General features: G+C 52.2%; 1 protein-coding gene across 2 annotated transcripts; it reads left to right on the forward strand.

Moving 5' to 3' along the window:
• The first annotated feature begins 2,818 nt into the window (after nucleotides 1-2,818).
• LOC121658509 (protein argonaute-1) lies at nucleotides 2,819-19,415 on the forward strand. Of its 2 annotated transcripts, XR_006013983.1 has the most exons (19): nucleotides 2,819-3,035; nucleotides 3,760-3,880; nucleotides 4,011-4,192; nucleotides 4,444-4,580; nucleotides 4,681-4,815; nucleotides 5,083-5,170; nucleotides 6,759-6,906; nucleotides 7,007-7,126; nucleotides 7,927-8,049; nucleotides 8,464-8,597; nucleotides 9,804-9,988; nucleotides 10,139-10,298; nucleotides 10,571-10,661; nucleotides 12,355-12,549; nucleotides 12,676-12,810; nucleotides 13,687-13,788; nucleotides 14,598-14,797; nucleotides 15,226-15,728; nucleotides 16,964-19,415. XR_006013983.1 is itself a non-coding variant. In XM_042015526.1 (18 exons), the coding sequence occupies exons 1-18, from the start codon at nucleotides 2,836-2,838 to the stop codon at nucleotides 15,332-15,334; spliced, it is 2,565 nt and encodes an 854-aa protein (XP_041871460.1). In that variant the 5' UTR covers nucleotides 2,819-2,835; the 3' UTR covers nucleotides 15,335-19,415. The 2 variants fall into 2 exon arrangements, 1 of the variants encoding a protein (XP_041871460.1); XM_042015526.1 differs by having other exon boundaries at nucleotides 15,226-19,415.
• The last annotated feature ends 1,175 nt before the right edge of the window (nucleotides 19,416-20,590 follow it).

Below are 20,590 nucleotides of genomic sequence, written 5' to 3' on the forward strand. Positions count from 1 at the left end.
GCCGCATTGTGCTGCAGGAACAACACTCGCCCTGCAGCCCCCGGCCCCGGCGCCTGCATTTACATGACAAAGTGGGAGCCTGTGCAGCTTTGCCATGGAGAGTTGAGGTATGCAGGAGCCAAACTCCCCTATGCAGGAGCCCCCTGTTTCCATGCACTTTGGGTAGCTTTTTAACGAGGCTTCTTCTTGCTGGCTCCTTTTCTGCTGCCCTGAGCCGGCTTCAGGCATGAGGTGCCTGGGGATGACAGTCGAGCTACCCGGGATTCCCTGGCAGCATCCTCTGAGCCAAGAGGAGGGTGGCTTTCACTGAGGCAAATCATGGAGGGACCCTGAGTGCCCCGGGGCAGGAATGTGGCATGTGAAAGGATGAACCAAGCCTTCCTATTCACCAAAGAGTTTTGGGGTCTCTCCCACCTGGTCTGAAGCAGCCAAGGCCAGGTGAGAGCCCAGCTCACATGCTGGAGGTGCTGCCTAGGCAGCTGCTTTGGCTTGTCACATTCAGGGACTGTGTGTTGTGGTCACCAAAATAAAACCCTCTGAGTCAGCCCAGGGGTGAACTTGCCCATCCTTGATGCTGTTCATGGTCCTTCCCTGGTCTTTGCAGAGCATCTCCTGTGCCGTTAGGTGCTGCTCCCTCCGGCCACACTGCCCATTTATCTTACCCTGCGTTTGTTGTGTCTTCTGTGTCCCATCAAAATTCTGAGCCAACTTCTGTGTTGCTGGAGGCTGGTTCCTTCCTTCACCTGTGATTCATGAGCCTAATTGTGGGGTGTTATGTTCATGAAGCATTTGGGGATTCTCTGGCAAGAGGGTTTGCATGGCAAAGCCTCTCATTTTGGAGTGACCAAAGCAGTGCCCAGTGTGGGATTGGTGTGGGATGAATTGGTAACACCTCTGCAATTCCTGCCAGCCCCAAACTGGCTTCAGCTCCTCTTGGGCACCCAAGTGCCACTGAGCAGCTGTCAAGCTGTGGCCACTGCCTTGTGTTCCCTGCATCTGCAGGGTTACCATGGGTACATGGAGTTGCAGTCCTGCTCACACATGGCTGCCGGGATTGTCTGGGGAGTGAGATGATCCAGAGGAGGCGAATTTGCATGTGCTGGCCTTGATGTGGCTGCAGGAAAGGCAGCGGAGAGCTGCTGTCCCCCGACTGATCTTGCAGGTGGGCGGCATGGTTCCTCACTCAAACTCAGGGGCTGGAGGCTCCAGCAGCACTGGCAAATACCTCTTTGCTTGTGAGCCATGATTTCAGAATACATCAGCTCACAGCCAGGGAGCTGGCCACTGCCAAGAAATGTTGATCATGTGGAGACATGACTTACACCGGGAGCAGCTCATCTGAAAGTCAGTTCCTTCAAACAAGCTGCTCCCGAAGCGCAGTGCAGATGCTTTTCGGGGGTGGCTGGCAGTCGGTCACCCTGTCTTGGGGCAGCTGCAGGTGCCTGCAAGGTCTGAGCCCTGCAGTGGACTCAGGGATCCCCACCTTGCTCCAAGTCCTGTGCTGCCATGTCCAAGGAGCTGCTGGGGCCAGGTTAGCCCAGGCTTGGGGCTCCCAGTGGGTTTTGGATCTCTTGAGCTCCTGTCTCAGGGCAGAAGCAGGAGCAGATGTTGGAGCATTAACTTCTGGAGTTCATCCCCTGGACACTCACAAGAGTTTTCCCATCCCCTCAGTGTCTTGCAGCACTGGTGGCCTTCCATCATCAGGAAAAGTCTTATGGAGTTTGGGTGCAAAAGTAAAAGGCAAATTTGAAGCTTAGTTTGCTGCTCTTCTGTTTTTCTGCTTCTGATATTTTTAGCCTGGAATGGAAATATGGATTTAAAAAGAAAGTGGATGGGAGAAAGGGGTGCTAAAAGTACCATGTGTTCAGGAGCTTGAATTGGAGCTGGGTTGCTGTCTGTGGGCCGATGTGGACAGTTGGCCGCGCAGATGGAGCACTCCGAATACCCCCACGCTCGCTCCCTGCGCTGGCCCAGCTGGCTTAGACCTCGTGGGGTTTGAGGAACAAATAGAAGCTGCAAACTGGGAGGGGTAGAGATGGGCAAAGTGGGGATGGGGCAGGGAAGGCAGAGCTTGCCTCAGAGAGCAGCAGGGTGGAATAATTCCTTGGCAATATTTTAAGATACGTTTGAGTCCGAGGGTGCTGTTGATTTAGAAATGCAGCTCAGTCCTGTAGCCATGTGCTGGTACCATCCTGCATCTCCAGAGCTTCATAAGTGAGTCTGTGTAATGGGAATTGTGGAAAAACTAATATTTCCCTCTTTACAAGTCCCCACACTGCTTCAAGTGGGGATTTGGGATTGGTTTGGGTTTGTTTTGGGTTTTTTTTTCAAAACCCAGCAGTTCGAGAACTGTGTAGTGCAGATGGAATAATGTGTTTCCTGTTTCTTGTGGCATCCTCTCTCCAGCAGTGAGTCGGAATTTGCCGGGGAATGGAGGGGAAATGCATGTGTCTGTATGTCTGTGCTGACAGAGTATCCAGGGAATTGCATCCCCTTGGGAAGGGGCAGACCTGCAGCTCCGTGACAGTGAAGCTGGTGCTGCTCTCCCATCAGAGGTGACAGTGCTGGAGCCTGTGCCGAGGGAGTTGGTGTGGCTGCTGTGGCCTGGCACTGCCCTTCAACAGCTCGGCTGGCACCAGTGCTTCCCGGATGGTGCCCGGGGAAGCTGTTCCCTGGTGTGCTGCTCTGAATTCTGCCACTGCCACCTCCTGCCAGGAGGAGGAGTAGTGGGAGACCTTCCAGTTCAGGATGTGGTGATGGAGAGCACTGTGACTCTGTGAGATGTCTGTCTGTCTGTCTGTCTGGGCGTGGGGTCCCTCCCAGCCCTCCTGACCCATGCTCTCTCCCACAGCTGCAGGCGCATACCTGCCCCCCTTGCAGCAGGTGTTTCAAGCACCGCGTCGGCCCGGGATAGGAACTGTCGGGAAGCCCATCAAGCTCTTGGCCAACTACTTTGAAGTGGACATTCCCAAGATCGATGTGTATCATTATGAAGTGGATATCAAACCCGATAAATGTCCACGCAGAGTCAACAGGTAAGGCAAGTATTAGAGGTTTTGGCACTTGTTTCCTGCTTCCAGTTTCCTTGTGGAGGCTCCATAAGTGCCTGTCTCTCTTTTTCCAGTAGAAGCCATTAGGGTGACCATTATGGAAGGGGTCACAGCAGTGGCAGGGGTCATGGCACGGCATGATGTCCACAGGTGGCTGGACCCCCCAGCCGTGTTTGTGCAGCAGTGCTCATTCCTGGCCTGGGAGCGTCAGGGGTCTGGAGCCTCAGCACAGTCCCTGCTGCTCTGAAGCAGCTGTGCTATTTTGGCAACAATCCCTGATTCAAAAATAGTGAGCCCAGACCTCAGGCCATCATGTACTTTTCTTTTCTTTGTTTTTCTTTTTGATGTGCTGTTCGCTGCCTATCCACTCCTCCCCTCGCAGCCCGGGGAGCTCTGTGCCCCGAGGGCCAACGAGCAGATGCTGCATGTGCTTTCAGCATCAAGTCACACTCCGGCAGCTCCAGCCGCTGTGCGTTCCCCTGTGCCATGTACACTCCTGCCAAAGCCAACGTACTGAGCTGTGGGATAAGGCACGTGGCTGCTTGTGCAGGGGCTTTCCTGCCCCAGGGGTCTTAGCTCTGTTCTCAGTTGCCCCAGGAAGGGAGGCTGGGGTGGACTGGACAGGTTGCAGAAGGTATCAGGCTGTAAAGAAAGTGACAAAACAAACCTCTCTCTTCTCTCCTCCTGCCCCTCTACCTTGCCTGCATAGGGAAGTCGTGGAGTACATGGTGCAGCACTTCAAACCCCAGATCTTTGGTGACCGAAAACCAGTCTATGATGGGAAGAAGAACATTTACACTGTCACAGCCTTACCCATTGGGAATGAGCGGGTAAGAGGGGGCAGTGAGCCCCATGTGGGCACTGTGACCTCCCTCCTGCCTGGGAAAGACCAGCAGAAAATGACCCTGCCTCATCCCTGTGGGGATGCCATGGTCACTGTCCCTTCCCTCCTGCACGCAGGTTGACTTTGAGGTGACAATCCCAGGGGAAGGCAAGGACAGGATATTTAAGGTCTCTATCAAATGGATGGCCATTGTGAGCTGGCGCATGCTGCACGAGGCCCTGGTCAGCGGGCAGATCCCCGTCCCACTGGAGTCCGTCCAGGCGCTGGATGTTGCCATGAGGCACCTGGCTTCCATGAGGTACCTGCGCTGAGGGACAATGGGGCTGTGCCAGGGAGGGGAGGGGACTGCTGCCCTTGGCAGGCTGTTGTGGCTGGGACTGGCCTTGACAGTCGTTGGAGGAGGCGGCTGTGCCAGCCATGTCCTTGGGTGCTGCTGCAAAAGAAACAGAGGAGGTGATGCAGCTGGCAGGATGAGTGCCAGCTCGGGGGTCTGGGAGTGCTGCTGTGGGCCCAGTGTGTGCCATTGACATGGTTTGCCCTGGTTCACAGGTACACTCCAGTCGGCCGGTCCTTCTTCTCCCCCCCTGAAGGCTACTACCACCCCCTGGGAGGGGGCAGGGAGGTCTGGTTCGGTTTCCACCAGTCAGTCCGGCCTGCCATGTGGAAGATGATGCTCAACATCGATGGTGACGTTATTTCTCATGCTGGGGAGCTGCTGTGGCGGGGCTGGGTGTGTTTGGGAAGGCTGGTTGAGAGCAGAGACACATCGTGGTGTCTGTCCCACAGTGTCGGCCACTGCCTTCTACAAAGCCCAGCCTGTCATCGAGTTCATGTGTGAGGTGCTGGACATCCGGAACATTGACGAGCAGCCCAAGCCCCTGACGGACTCGCAGAGAGTGCGTTTCACCAAGGAGATCAAAGGTAGAGCCCCTGGGGAGCACTGGGACCTGTCCCCTGATGCTGGCTGTGGCTTGTGTCCCACCCAGTCCCTGAGCAAGGTGGGGTTACAGGGGTTGCACATTTTCAATGTCTTCTGAGGCACCATTCCCTCCCTCATGCCATTGTTGGGGTGTCTGCAAGCAGGGAATTAGTTAAGGAAGCTGTTGGCAGTGTCCCGGGGAAGTTGGGCAGAGGGGAATTGCTCCTACCTTCATCATGACTGTGCCATGTCTCCCTGTCTAACATCAGGTCTGAAGGTGGAGGTGACCCACTGTGGGCAGATGAAGAGGAAATACCGTGTGTGTAACGTTACCCGACGGCCAGCCAGCCACCAGACGTAAGGCGGGTGGGCAGATGCCCTTGGAAAAATCCGCGCTGTTCTCCTTGTTAACAGCTGCTGGTGTCATTAGTGAGAGCTGGATGGGAAGCTGCAGTCTTTGATGGCAAAAAGAGAGGTGTCTGGAGCTCTGCAGCCCTGTGCCATGTGTGGAGTGGGATGCAGGGAGATGGGAGCACAGAGGATGCTGTGTCTGGCAGGCAGAGCACGGCGGCGGGCGGGAGCTGACATGCCAGGAATTGTCCTAGTTTTTACCTCCGGGTTTGGTTTTCTTCATTCTTAAAATAGTCACTACCAAAGCAGAGACTTTGTCAGGGGCTAACACGAGTGTCTGCCTTGGAATTTTTTGTGTGTGCTTGGTAGCAGGCTGGGCCTGAGCACCCCTCAGTGTCTCCTGTGCACCAGCATCCTTGGGTCATAGCCCTGGGATTGGTGAGCGCAGGAGGAATGTGGCACCTCGCTGATGTAGTCAACCTGGCTGTCCTATAATTTTGGTTCTATAAAGAATATCAGGTTAATTCTGCATTTTCATGGAGCTCTTTATGGAGCTGGGAGCAGCTGGTGCTGGCTGAGGATGGGTATTGCTCTCCAGCTGCGGGTGTGTTGGCACCTCTTAGCCCTGGAGCCAGGAAGTTTGATTTTTTTTTTCCCCTCTGTTTTTGAAGGGAAATGTTTCCCTCCTGCTTCTTTCTGCCCACCCTGCAACTGCTGTCCTGTACCTGGAGAGGCCATTTAGCCTTTTCCTGGAGCTCTGTTCAGCTCCCAGTGATGCCTTTTCCTCGTCTTAAAATCAAGAGGCATACACGGTTAGAAGGGGAAAAGGGATTTTACCTTGGTATTTATTGTAAGGATCCTTAGGTGCACACGTCCAGGTCATATGCATCAAGATGCACCCCACCGAGTCTATCTCTGTGTCTCTGTGTCTCTCCCCCCCCGCAACATTGGGTATAACATTATAGGTTTTACTAATTAGCAGATCTATCAAAGATTCCCCAATGAGAGGCTCAAGTGAGCCCCCCCTCCCCAAGGAGCCTTCCCCTGGATGGTTCTATCTTGGTTTACACAATGTGTTCTGGAGAGGACCTTGGGCTCTGGGGCACACTGATCCCTGGCTACGAAGCTTCTAAAATGTTGAGTCTCTTAGCTTGACAAACAAGTCCAAGAATGTAGGCAAAAAGCACTAGGAATACAGAAGTTGTAAAAAGGTATAACAGGGGTATAAAAGAAAAGGCAAAAATCTTCATGGCATCACCAGGGAGGACACCAGGCACAGAAGCTCTCCTGAGTGCCAGTGTGCTGTATTTTTGTACCCTACCATGGCATGTGTGGCACGTCCTGCAATAAACATTTGCCCTGATTAGCTGGATTAGTGAGGGAGAGCTTTATTTAGGGCCCTCAGTCCCACACTGGGATAAGAGTATTCCTGACTCCATTTCTGAAAATACCACTGTTGTGCTTTTTATTTTGTTGTATGGCAGCTCAGGGTGGGAACCTGGCAGCTCCCTCTTCCCAGTCACAGTACATAGTGCCTGAGGTCTGGAAGTGTCTGTTCTGAGTAGGTGCATCCCTCGTGTCCTGCCTCTGCCAGGTTCCCACTGCAGCTGGAGAGTGGTCAGACAGTGGAGTGCACAGTGGCTCAGTACTTCAAGCAGAAATACAACCTGCAGCTGAAATACCCTCACCTGCCCTGTCTCCAGGTTGGCCAGGAACAGAAACACACGTACCTTCCCTTGGAGGTGAGTGGTGGCACCTGTGGTTTGGGGCTGTGCTCAGCTGTGGTCCCCCGAGTCTTACCTGTCCCCAACACGTGGCTGCTGTCTGTCCCCTTCCATGCAGGTGTGTAACATCGTGGCAGGCCAGCGGTGTATCAAGAAGCTCACGGACAATCAAACGTCAACCATGATAAAAGCAACAGCCAGGTCTGCCCCAGACAGGCAGGAGGAAATCAGTCGCCTGGTACGTGACACAAGTCCCTGGCGGGGACGAGGTTGGGGCTGTGGCACTGATGGCAGGTTATGGCATCATGTCTGTGATGGACCTTGCTGTGGTCCTGCTCCTCAGCTGCTCTGCACTGGAGAGCTGTGACCTGCTGAGATGTTGGTGAGGTTAATGGCACGGTTTTATCCCCCTCTTCCCACTGAATCCCTGGGCAGAGGTGCCTGTGTGTACATCATGGACACTGGCACAGGGGAGCCCGGCTCAAAGTGACCATGGAAATGCATGTGCAGAAAATTCAGGCCCTCGCACTGATGGAACCTGACCCAAAGGAAGCTGGAACTAAAAATGGGAAGCAAACTAAAGTCACGCCCCTGGCTGTAGGTGTATGTGGGGCTGTGTGTGGTGGGGCTGCAGTGCAGGAACTCTGTCTGTGCCTGGCCGCTGGTTAACGGGGCTGTTGTTCCCCAAACACATGTGTCTGGGCTTTTGAAGCCAGGGACATTTGGTATTCCTTCTGGGACTCTTGATAAGTTTCTTGCCAGTCTGAACCTTCATGTTGAAATCTTAAATCCCAGGAGCAGGCTGTGCTGTTAGTTGCATTGGTTAGTGTGTTTCAAAATCAGGTCCCCGTGGGTCAGTTTGCAGGAGAGGGTTTGGGCCTCAATGGTGATCTGCTCGTCCTCCCCTGACAGAGCTGCTCCACCTGCAGCTCTATGGAGAACAGGGCTTCAGGTGCCCACATTTCCTGGCCAGCTGCAGCTGCCTGGCATGCAGCAGTTGGTCTCACTCCCTCTCATGGCCCTTCCTTCCCTCTGCAGATGAAGAATGCCAGCTACAACCTGGATCCATACATTCAGGAGTTTGGGATCAAGGTGAAGGATGATATGACGGAGGTGACAGGGCGGGTCCTGCCGGCTCCCATCCTGCAGTATGGAGGCCGGGTAAGTGGGGCTGCTCTTGCCTGGGCTGAGCTGCACTGTGCAGGGAGATCTGTCACACCTAGAAACACTGTTTCTGAGCAAAAGTTGTGTTACCTTCCTGTTAAGAGCTGGAATGCTTTATCAGAGTGCCTTGGGTTTGTGTTTTTTGGGTTTTTTGCAATATAACTGGTCTGAAAGTTATAGCCAAGAGTCATTGGTGATGAGATGAAGAGGAGAGGCGTGCTCAGGGTAGGGCAGTTTGGGTGAATTTTCTGTCACTGCTGAGGAGCTGAGGCTGTGGATTGCCCATCACCAGGGAGTCAGCTCCAGCTCCAGCACTGGGACAGGGAGCACAGCCCCAGCCCATGCGGGGGCTCTGGGGCTGCGGGGCCGGGCAGGCTGCGGCCGCGCTCTGACCGTCTGTTTGCCTTGCAGAACCGGGCCATTGCAACTCCCAACCAGGGCGTGTGGGACATGCGAGGGAAGCAGTTCTACAACGGCATTGAGATCAAAGTCTGGGCCATTGCCTGCTTTGCCCCGCAGAAGCAGTGTCGAGAGGAGGTGCTGAAGTAAGGAAAGGGGCAGCCCATGCGGGTGGGGGAAGCCAGAGGGGCCGTGGCTCCAGGGACAGCCACACTGCTGCTCACAGCCAGGGGCTGCATGTCCGGTATTGCCAGTGCTGGAGCTGCAGGGTGCTCCACTGCTTGTGGTACCAATCTGATGTGGGGTGTCCAGTTCCTGTTGCTTTTGGTTTATCCAGAGAGCCTAACTGTTTGTCCCAGCTGCCAATGGTCCCTAAGCCATCACAAAGCTGCCAGGTTGGAGTGAATACCTGTGAGCTGTCAGTCAGGCTCTCCTCGATCTACTCCTTGCATTGGGGAGCTGCAGTATTGGGAGCTGAAACTCCCAGCTCTAAACCTGTATGGAACTCTTCTAAGACTGAATCTCCCCAGAGAGAGGGGGTTCTGAGGATTAAAAGTTTCCTCAATAATCTGAAATTATGTAATTAATGTAGGAAGCATCCTAATTTCCTATGGGTTATTACAGAGAAGTTTTGGGCTTTCTGAAAAGCTTTGGTAGCTTAGAGAATATGTTTCTGTAGCTAAGTGACACAGCGGGAACAGTTTATTTAATTTAGGGAAATGGTCACTTTGGTTTTGGATTCTGCTGGGGCCTCAGGTTTCTCCTGACTGAGAGTGGATGCATTAAGGTGAGTGCTTTGTGTGTCTCTTCTGGGTGTTTGGCATGGTCAGTGTCTGGGGTTTGGAAGAGCTCAGTGTCCATGTCTGCAGTACGTGGGCGCAGATGGGAGTGACACCGCACTCCTCTCGTGATCCCTTTGCAGCAGAGCTGTGAGCCCTGTATTCCCTCTGGCTCTCACTGCATCAAATCAATCCTTGGCATTCCAGAAATCCAGAGTGTGGCTGAATTGTGGTAAGTGCAGGCTGGCATCAGCTTTGCAGTCACCTGGAAATCAGCTGTTGCAGGCAGCAGGTTTGTTCCCCGCTGCCCCAGCTTCCTAAGGGAGAAGGGCTCAGCTCCATTGCATTAGAAAGAGTCAGTACATGGGTAAGAGGGCACCGAGAGGGGACAGTTCAGCCTGGTCTTGTGTTTCCTGTGCCATGCATGTGCTGGGTGCCATAGAGCCACCAAGAGGTGATGTGGTGGCCCTGTCTCTGTCCTGTGCTGCAGCACTCGGCTGTGGGGCTCCACGCTTGGTGGCATAGCTGCTGTGCACGAGGCCTCGGGGCTCACGACTTCTCCTCCTGGCACAGGAACTTCACAGACCAGCTACGCAAGATCTCCAAGGACGCCGGGATGCCGATCCAGGGCCAGCCCTGCTTCTGCAAGTACGCCCAGGGTGCAGACAGCGTGGAGCCCATGTTCCGACACCTCAAGAACACCTATTCAGGGCTTCAGCTCATCATTGTCATCCTGCCAGGGAAGACGCCCGTGTACGGTGCGTCTGGGGCAAGCACAGAGAGAAGGGCTTTGCTCTGCCTCAGCAGGGCTGGCTCCTGCAGGGCTCTCTCTCCCTATTCCCAAGGGTGCTGCTGGAAGTGGTGCGGTGCTGATTGCCTGTGTGCTCACCTGCTTCCTCTGCCCACAGCCGAGGTGAAGCGTGTTGGGGACACTCTCCTGGGAATGGCCACACAGTGCGTTCAGGTCAAGAATGTGGTGAAAACTTCCCCACAGACCCTTTCCAACCTCTGCCTCAAGATCAACGTCAAGCTTGGCGGGATCAACAACATCCTTGTGCCTCACCAGCGGTTCGTACGGCCCCTGCCTCTCATAGTTTTGGGGTTGTATCCCAAGTCCCTGGTGGTGCTGCCTGCCTGGCTTTACATGGAGAAGAGGGGGCCTGCATAAAGTAGCTCTTTGAAATGGGGGTTTGTAACTTGTTTCTCTTTGTTGATGTGTCCAGGCCAAAGCTGGAGGTCAGGAGATGTCCTTGATGTCATCTGCTCATCTCCATTGGGTTGTACATCACCCTGAGATGGCCCCAAAGGCTGACTGCTTGTTTTTTCTTCTTTCCCATCAGCTCTGCTGTCTTTCAGCAGCCGGTGATCTTCCTCGGGGCTGATGTCACTCACCCGCCAGCAGGAGATGGGAAGAAACCTTCGATAACGGCTGTAAGTTCACAGTTTGGTGCCCAAAAACCCTGCAGAATGCAGGAGCTGGAATGGGACTCAGGTCCATGTATTGCTGCTGTCCCCATGATGACACTTCTCCGGGTGGGCCTGTGCCCTGTCAGACGTTTATCCCAGTCCTTGGGATTTGCGTCCCGATCCCTTCCTGCCTCTCCGCAGGGAAGCTGCAGTTTTTAGGAGCCGCGGGGAAACTGGCAGCTGCCACCAGATGGGGCTCGTGATGTACCGGCCCCAAGCACAGCCCCAAGTGTGCCGGGAGCTTGGTGCTGCATGGTGTCATCCTGGGCATCCCTATCCACCTGCAGCCCTTCAGGGACCTTTCCCCTGCTGGAGAGCTGGGGTTTGGGACATGGGAAAGCTGGGGTGACCAGGCTTCTGAGCCCTTTGTGCAGGAGGATTTGCCTTCTCCTCAAGTGAATAATGAGCATCCATGGAGCGAAGTGCTGCTCGGTGCCAGTGGAGGCAGGGACAGCTTGTGCCCTCCACTGGGCTGAGAGACACTGCCCTGTGCTCATTGCCATGCAGGATAAGCACGTCAGCATTTTCCTATTAAGTTCTTAAATTTCCAGGACTCACAGCTCAGGTTTTCCTTGGCATGAAAAAGCATCTTTGGAGGAATGTTTTTTTCTTAATTAGAAGGGGTTGGGAAAGGCTTTGGGCTGTTTGCTGTAGGTGTGGGTGGGACAGAACAGTCTGTTTCCTGGCGGCAGAGCTTCACCTCTGAAAACATCTTTTGTGGTTTGTGCAGGACCACTAGGGCTTTCTTCTTAATTTTTTGTGAAAGCTTTTTTGAAGCTGCATGGGAGGAAAAGGGTAGAGTCTTTGGAGCAACTTGACCTTGTCCTTGGTGTGTTGTTGATTGGACTATAGAAGTGGGTCTGTGGCTGAAACTAAAGGCACAGTTTCTATTGTACACATTGGCTCCGGCCGAGGAGCCCCAACCCCAGAGCTCTGTTTGCGAAGCAAAAGTGAAAGTGTTGGGGAGGGCAGGGGCAGCAGATTCACACTGCTGAGGATGTGGGGTCTGTGGTGCTTCCTCTCTGCTCGAGGGACATGGGGCGCACGGCGCAGTTGCTGCTGAGCGTGGGGAGTGAGGCAGCTGGGCCAGCACCTGATTCATGCTGTGCCACTAGCCCTGTGCCACAGTCAAGCCTGGCTGCCCCTGACCTCTTGCTCTGATGTGTCTGAGGTTTGCCCTGTGCTGCAGTGGGAACTCTCTGCTCAATGGCTGCCATGCAGTGACTCGACCCACCACGTCCTTGGGCAGCCCGTGGCCATCTGGGGCAGCCCTTGGCCATCTGGGGCAGCCCATGGCTGTCTGGGGCAGCCCACTCCCTCTCGCTGCCAGGCAGGAGAAGTGAAACAAGGGCAGAGCAGCAGCAGTCCCCACAGCCACGGTACTCAGTGGCACCAACCAAAGTTGTCTCACTGGAAATTCCCATAAATGTTGCAAAGGACATGGCAGAGTATGACATCAGATGTGGCCATGACCAGGGGTGTCCCTTTTGGGCACTGATTGCCTGTACAGTATTTGCTGTCCCATCTGATCTGTGAGTTCAGGTGCTCTGCCCATGGCCAGCTGTGCATGGAGGAAGCAGGTGGAGGCTGGGAATGTCCCGCATCCCCTCTGTCCTTCCTGGTGTAAGACATGGGCTTGGCCTGTCTGTCGCTGCAGGTTGTGGGCAGCATGGACGCCCACCCAAGCCGGTACTGTGCCACGGTGCGCGTGCAGCGTCCTCGCCAAGAGATCATCGAGGACTTGTCCTACATGGTGAGGGAGCTCCTCATCCAATTCTACAAATCCACACGCTTCAAACCCACCAGGATCATCTTCTACCGCGATGGTGTTCCTGAGGGGCAGCTCCCACAGGTGAGGAACCCTCAGATCCCTGTTGGCCAGTGGAACTGCATCGGCTCCTCTGAGGTTCCTTAAGGGTGCCCAGGGACAGCTGGGTGCCAGTGTGTCCCCTCATTCTGTGTGCCCTTGTCTCTCCAGATCCTACACTATGAGCTCCTGGCGATCCGAGATGCCTGCATCAAACTGGAAAAGGATTACCAGCCTGGCATCACCTACATTGTCGTCCAGAAGAGGCATCACACCCGTCTCTTCTGTGCAGACAAGAATGAGAGGGTGAGTGCTGCAGTGTGCCAGGGCTGGAGGCGGCTGATTCATCCCTGTCTGATGAAAGAGCCAGCCCTGGCTTTGCCAAGGGGAAATCTCACCACTGGCAGGAAGAGCTCGTTCTGAATGAAACGTGCTGCTCAGTGGACTCCTGCAGCCACATGGATTAGTCTGCTTCTAGAACCCCAGCCAGCTGTTTGCTGTTATTATGAGTTACTGAGTGCTGATGATCCTGGTGACTCTTGAAATAGCCTCTGTCAGCTTGAAAACATCTGTTGTTTTGGTGATAGCTGGAGTTGCTGACGTGACAGGCTGAATAACCCGTTGCTTGCTCACAGCTTGTTCATGTGTACTCTGTAGTAACATTGATTGCTGTCACTATTCCTAGATTTCATCTGAATTTAATGGTTAGATTGAGTCTAACCAGGCTACTCCACATGAGCAGAAAGATTTAATCTTTGGAACTCAGGGCAGTTTTTGATCAGGATGTAAAAGCCCCAGTATCTTGTGGCACAGGTTCCAGCACGTGCTCTGCAGGGATCCCTGGAGTTTTGCTCACTTAATCCTCATCTCTGTAGTAGGATGGGCCCCTGCCCAGCCCTCACCCTGCTGCTCTCTTTTCCATGCTGTTGGCTATGTCTCTATGTCATGCCTGGTGTTAATGCCTGAAAAAAATGCAAGCAGGCCTGTTTGGGCAGAGAGCAGAGTAGGATGAACTGCTTCTGTTCCCCCTGAATGGGCATGGAGACTGTCTCTGCATCTCAAACTGAGATGGGGACCCTCCACCATGGCCCTGGGGCAGGGCAGCTGTGTTAATGACAATGCTCTTGGCAACTGGAAATAACCAAACTCTGCAGTGCTTGGATCTCTTTCTATTCCCTGCAGATTGGAAAGAGTGGGAACATCCCAGCAGGAACCACAGTGGATACCAACATCACCCACCCCTTTGAGTTTGACTTCTACCTGTGCAGTCATGCAGGCATTCAGGTACCACACTGCAGTGCTGGCTCTTGGGATGCTGCTGGGTTTTTTGGCTGCTGTTGCAGATTGTGCTCTCGTGCATTTGTCCTGGCCCTGTCACAGCCTCCCTCTAGCATGGAGACGTGGGCAGTTGGATTTGAGGATAGTTGGATCTAAGCTGCCGCTGCGGTGGCTCGGCAAGCAGGTGCCAGGTCTGTGCTGCTGCTGCACTGTGTGGCATGTACTCAGTTACTCTCGTGGAGCCAAGGGTCTCTCCTAAGAGGTTTTGCTCCTTCAGAGCGGCCAAGTCAGCAGCTTTTAGGCTGGTGTCTGAGCATGCCGGCCTTGCCAGGGCACCTCGTCATCAGCAGGGACCTGCTGTCTGGCCTTGGGCGGGAGAGCCAGGCCAGCCATCCTTGCCTGCTCTGCAGCTGCCTGGCTGCAGGCAGCCAAGATTAGTCAGAAACCAGACTGGGAAAACTGCACTTGTGTAATCTGCAGCTGCTTTCAGAAGGGAGGCTGCTCGGCTTCCCCTCCCCTGCACAGACAGCGGGAGCTGGCCCGGCTCGGTGGGGATGCAGTGGGGGATGCAGTGGGCTGTGTGGCACAGAGGGAACAGGCAGCAGCATTAGTACTGCTTTGCACCTTGGTGCCAAGGGCTTTCCTGCCACGCTGTGTAGGGTTCTCGCAGCAGGGAAGCACAGGCATCCCTCCTGCCCAGGCTGGCTGACAGATCATTTGGATCAGGGAGGGGATGATGGGGATGAGAGGCAGCTGCATCCAGGTGCAGGCAGCACCTCTCACACTGAGGCCTCTCACACTGGCCCCCTCCTCAGGGCACGAGCCGGCCGTCCCACTACTACGTGCTCTGGGATGACAACCGGTTCACGGCGGACGAGCTGCAGATCCTCACGTACCAGCTGTGCCATACCTACGTGCGCTGCACCCGCTCTGTCTCCATCCCAGCCCCAGCCTATTATGCCCGGCTGGTGGCGTTCCGGGCGCGGTACCATCTCGTGGACAAGGAGCACGACAGGTGAGGGGCACAGCCTGTGGCCCTGGGAGGGCAGAGCCAGGCGTGGGCAGGGGACCTTGATGTTTCAAAGTGCCTGTGTCCGAGAGTGCTGCAGCAGAGCCTTTCCAGGGTAAGACCTGCAGGTAGCTGCAGCCTCGTAAGGCCCAGCACAGTGGGAACGGGGATAATGGAGGGTTAAATCCTATCCTGAGCTCATCCCGGGCTTGTGGGAGCATCTCTGGGGTGTCTGAGTATTTCCAGCTGCCTCAAGGTGCTGGAATCTCTGCAGTCCAGGCGTGGTCACCAGCGTGCACAGCATCCCTGTGCACTGCAGTGAGGTCACTTCCTGTGCTGCCAGCACTCAGCTGATCCTCATCTCCAGGGGAGTTTCTCAGCGTTCCTGGGGGAAAAATATGAAATAATTATGCAGTGATTTCCTTGATTTTCAGTGGCGAGGGCAGCCATATATCTGGACAGAGCAACGGCAGAGACCCCCAGGCCTTGGCGAAGGCTGTGCAGGTTCATCAGGACACTTTACGTACCATGTACTTTGCTTGAAAGCCTAACTTTTGTTACCTCACTCAAGAAAGCTTTCAGATTTGTAGGAGCCATACAAAAAAGGAAGCATTGGGACACCTTGTTTTTTTTTTTCCAATGAGAAATCACTGCAGGGCAGGCAGCGTCAACTCGAGGCAGGAGACCAGCACCATGGGACAGAACGATCCAACACCTTTGTAGGATTGGAAGAGACTGATGATGATGATGATGATGATTATTTTTTTAATTTTTTCTGGCTTTGCAAAATTTTGACCTGACCAAACACATGAAGGCATTCAAGGGAAGGGATAAAACTCCCGGGAGGCGGAAGCAGGTTTTCATTTTTAAGATGCAATACTAGAGACTTCTGACTGTGAACTGGCGGCTTTGGTCCTCCGTTGCCCATCAGGCGCTGGTAGGTATTTTTTGTGGGGGTTGGGGGGAGGGGATTTTTAGAGCCTTAAAACAGAAGACTAGATTTATAAAACTAATATTTTAGATTATGAGATGCTTTAATGGGTTGAGGGAAAAAAAAAAAACCAACTAGTTTATAGGAGAATTGTAACACTAACAGTTCCCCACCCCCAAGTAATTCCCCCCGGATAATGTAAGGCACCCTAGCACTTAGCTCAGAACTGAAAACTGTCTTCCTCGTGTTACAAGCTAGTCAGCTGCTGCCGCTCGAAGCAACAGTCACAGACTTTTCCATGGGTGAGTGCCTTACTATGATGCTGCAAAATTTCAATATTTTTAATCTTGTAAGGAAACTAGTAATCTTGTCTTGATGGTGGTCCATATTTCCATCAGAAGGAGTTAATTTCTATGGTCCTCAGTTGCAGTTTGTGTCAGATCACGACCTCACGGTGGTTAAACCCCATTGAAAGATGTGCACTTTCATACAGGACACGTTTAATGGCTGCTGACCCATTGTTGTTTCCAATGTACTACTTGTTATTTAAAACTGTTTCTGACAAATGGGGGCATCTCCATCCCATGAGGACAGAAAGCGCTATCCATTTTTTTCTTTCTTTTTTTTCCCCCCTGAATTTTTATGATGGACACCGGGATTTTTTTACTAAACATTATTTTTATACTATATTGAGTCTGTTGCCAAAATCCACAAGTCATTAACATTCTCAGAGTTTACATCCCTGCACTTCCTGAAGCTGTGTGTGTTCACGCCGCAGCTCTCCAACGTTTCTGTCTGATGAGTGCTGCCGACTGCAGCCCGTGCTGTGCCAGGTGCTCTACAGCACCCGTTGCCTGTGTGCATTTGGCACGTGTCTGCCCGGGCCGGCTGCTTTCCCACCTACCACATCCCCTCCTCCAGCACCTCCAGGCTCTCACCCTCTCTGCTGCTAGGTTTTGCTGCTCTTTGTGTCATGGTATCACTGCTCTCATGCCCAGGGTTTTTATTCTGAAAGCACACCAGCTTGTTCCTTAGAATGATGAAATCCTTGTTGTTGTCATGGGAGAAACCCCTGATTTGTGCTTGTACCAGGAAAACAGCCTTTTTCCCCACAGGGACCTGGTCACTGCTTTTCAGACCCATTTTGCTGCACAGTGACCGTACGCACGGTGGCGGGGCTGTGGTGGCAGCTCAGTACCAATATCATCCGGGCACATTATCTGGGGTTTTTTCTATGAAAGTGTTCACAGCGCTTCCTTCAAGAGACAAACGAGGTGCACGCTCCTGCCACGCTCTGAGGGGAAGAGCTCTGGTATCATTTTCCTGCCGAACGCGTTTCCCAGGCGGCCCCACGCGAGCGCTGCCCCTGGCCCGCGCGCGGACAGAAGCACATCTACACCTCTTTGGTTTGTACTTTCTGACGTTGAAACTTGCCTTGCCTTCATGAAAACGACACTGGTCATGTTGGCGCATTGAGCTGTCCTAATCCCGGGAATTCACTCTTCCCATTTTCTTTTGGGGCAACGTGTTTGTGAACAGTGAAGACATCACTATGCTATGCAAACTAAGTGCTGAGCCCACTGATGTCACATTTGGTGAAGATCCTACGTTTAGCACAGTCCTGTTTTTCCTCAAGACCACAGTGTTTGGTTCTTATCCTCCTTTGCACCTTGTGTCAACCTCTACTGCTGTATATCCTCAAGGTGGGGAGGAGACCAGGAACTATCTGTGGTCAGTAGGTAGGGAACTCTTAGGAAGGCTTTTAGAGCGTAGGGAACACATCAACACTAAGTGTCAACATGAGAAGCCTACATTCCTCTACACAAGTGCCTGCATAGTGACACCAATCAGCACCTCCATCTCATCCTCCGAACTCTGGCTTGTGTTCATTGAAAGCAAAACGATCTCAGAGGGGCTGTTCCCGCTCATCTGGTGTTAGAAAGCTCCTCATTAAGAATAAAATCGGGGTCAAGGTCAAGGTTCTCTCTGCAAATCAGTTTGTTCACCAGCATTACACCGGAACGCGCCTGGCTGCTGCTCTGCAGCGAGGGGCAAAGGTATTTTGGTTCCTCGTTTTTATTTTAGTGTTTTAGTTGGGTCTAGAATTCTGAAATGTCTTTTAGTAGCTGTGGCATAGCACATGCCATTTTTAACCATTTGAAAAGAGATAGTGTGGGCATTTACAGAAACAGCTTGTTGCTCTGTAACAATTTTTTTTAACCTTGAGACTTGAAATGTAAAACGGACCTTTAAGATTTGCACTCATTTGTAAGGTGGCTGTTCATAGAAAACTATGAATGAAGACTTGCTGATGTAGCACCTACTTTTAACAGCAATTTTAACTACACAAAAGCTTCACAGCTTCTGAAACTCTCAGCTGTTGACTTGCAGATCGTGTTCTGCCCTTACTTCACCTCTGCATTGGGTTTTCATGGTTTTGGATAAACAAAAAAGCCAAACTCAGTAGCTGCTGTGCCCTTTTAAACCCTGTTTCCACTTCGAAGAAGTTTAGAGAGGTTGGAGTGACCTGCATGTTTTCTATACCGGACTATGCACCGTACCCTCTCCGCACTCCGGCATCGGCATTTCTCCCCTTCTCTTGTCCGAGATGCAAACGAGTAGCTGCATGTTGAGGTGCGTTTTGCTGCCTGTAGCGGATAGGTGTTACCCCAGGTACATATCAGGATCCGTAGTTAGCCACAAACCCCACACGGGCATCCCAGTCAGCTCCGAGTCTCTGCCTTCTCCATGCGCACGAGTTCCATCTGCGACTGGAAGTCGCCGAGTGCATGCAGTTCTGTGGGAAGAGGAGTAGCTTTCATTTACCTGTTGAATGCTGTTGTTTCCCTTATCTCATATCTGAACAGAACGGGGCGGGAGGGCTGCTCTGCCCTTTCCCCGCAGCTTCCAGGGCAGTTGGGGTGTTCTGGGATCGCACACGTACGACCCGATGTCTCAGTGTCAAACAGCCCAAGCATCCAGCGTTGCCTCGCGGAAGGTTTTCTTCTTGGAAAATCAGTGTGAAATAAAAGAATGTGATTGTTTCAGGAAGGGAAGCCAGACAGCAAGAGAGCAATAAACAAGTGAAATTCATATCTTGCCTGAGTGATTTGCACTTCAATAGTTGTGAAAGAAAATTTCCAGGACTCCAGTGCTTTTGTGTTCGATTTCCAGCCCCTTTCGTACCTCCTTTCTACGAGCAAGTGTGGGACTGTACATAGGGTGTTTACAGGACGCTCCGTTTCGGTTGTTATTTTTCTTGTGGGTTTTTTTTGCTCTAGCTTGAACTCTGTATGGTCCATTTGTTAAATAGCCGTGAACAGTTGATGTACAGTACTTACTAAACAAGCAGCAGCATAAAACTTATTTTATTAAGAAAATATGGCTTATATTTTAAAGGTTGAATATCAATTTTTTTTTGTATGCGTGGAATTAAGACTGGTGAAGAGTAACAAAATCCTTGGATTAGGCCAAAAGAAAATACTGTAAGATCCTAACCACCTCTTTATTAAAGAAAGCAGTATGATTAAAGAGCTCCAGAACATTGTATTTATATTGGATTTAATTGCCTTTGTGGATTTTTTTTTTTCCCTTGGTCCTGATTTTTGCTTGCAACGTCGACTTTGCAGTCCCAAGTGTCTGTTACCCTGTAACTGTTGGCAGAAGACCTAAATAAAAGCAATGTGAATATGTCGGGGTGACACTCCTGAGTCACATCTCGTGGGAAGGGACATGCGCATCCCAGTCATTCCCTCAGGAAAGGCTGGGGGACAAACAGGGAAACGCTGACTGGAGCTGAATTGCATCAGACACTGCAGAGGATCCAACACCCCTCACTGTCCAGATCTCAGTTTAATGAGAGAAACACTTAAGCAAACAAATATGTGCTTAAAACTTATGGGAATACAGTACAATTCCACTTTTTATTAAAATGTCACCTGAAAACTGACTGAATTTGGGTTCCTGGGTCATTAGATAACAGAAATGTACATCACAATCTGCTGTTCCTCCAGCCTCACCGAGTGCTTCAGGGGCTCTTGGCTCTGAGGCGCTTTAAGAACGGATTTCAGTCTCCTTTTGGATTGAGGTTAAACTTGATCCTCGGGGTTTCTGCACTGCCTCATGTTTTGCATTTCCCATCACGTTTTGCATTTCCCATCATGTTTTGCATTTCCCAGCTTCGTAATTCTTGCAAACATCGTAGTCTTCTCCAATGCCAGCAGCTTATGGTTGAGTTTTAGGGTCCAGAACAGGAGGTTGTTTGCCATCCTCTGAATTCTTTGTAGGAGGAGTTCTTTGTTTTACCTTACAAAGGTGCAGGAGCAGACCCTTAAGCCAATGAATGATTTAGCAGTTGAGCTGTGACTGGGTTTTTGAATAATGCCAAGGAATTTTAAGGAAGTGCTTGCTAATGGCATGCAGGTACTCGTTAGTTAATTTACCAGAACGTTCTGTCCCAAGCTGGGCACCTGTACAGGTCCTGCACACATCTGGCTGCTTTGTGGGTTGTATCACCTATTTTAAGTGATTCCTACTACACAACAGAATCTTTTGTAGTTTTAAAGGGGCTTTTTCTGTGAGAGGTGCAACAGCAAATCGTGCCTTGTGCAGTTGCTTCTGGAGTCCTGGAAAACAGGTCAGAAAACTGGTTTCAAGTGTTAGATTGGCATTTGAGCCCGGCCCTGGTGCTGATTACAGTGCCCAAGCTGTGGGACCAGATGTGCTGCCCCTCGGGGATGTGTGTTTGCAGAGATGCCTCTCTCCCACGTATCTGCTTCATGCTGGCGATCACATTTCCCACTCCCAATTTCAGTTAAGGAAATATTCTAGTAGTTTACCTTTAATTTGCATGGGTTTAAAATCCTTAC

Source organism: Corvus kubaryi, unplaced genomic scaffold (assembly GCF_017639235.1).
Source record: "Corvus kubaryi isolate FWS band 111438036 unplaced genomic scaffold, C.kubaryi_AGA036_p1.0 split3-37304, whole genome shotgun sequence".
NCBI lineage: Eukaryota > Metazoa > Chordata > Aves > Passeriformes > Corvidae > Corvus > Corvus kubaryi.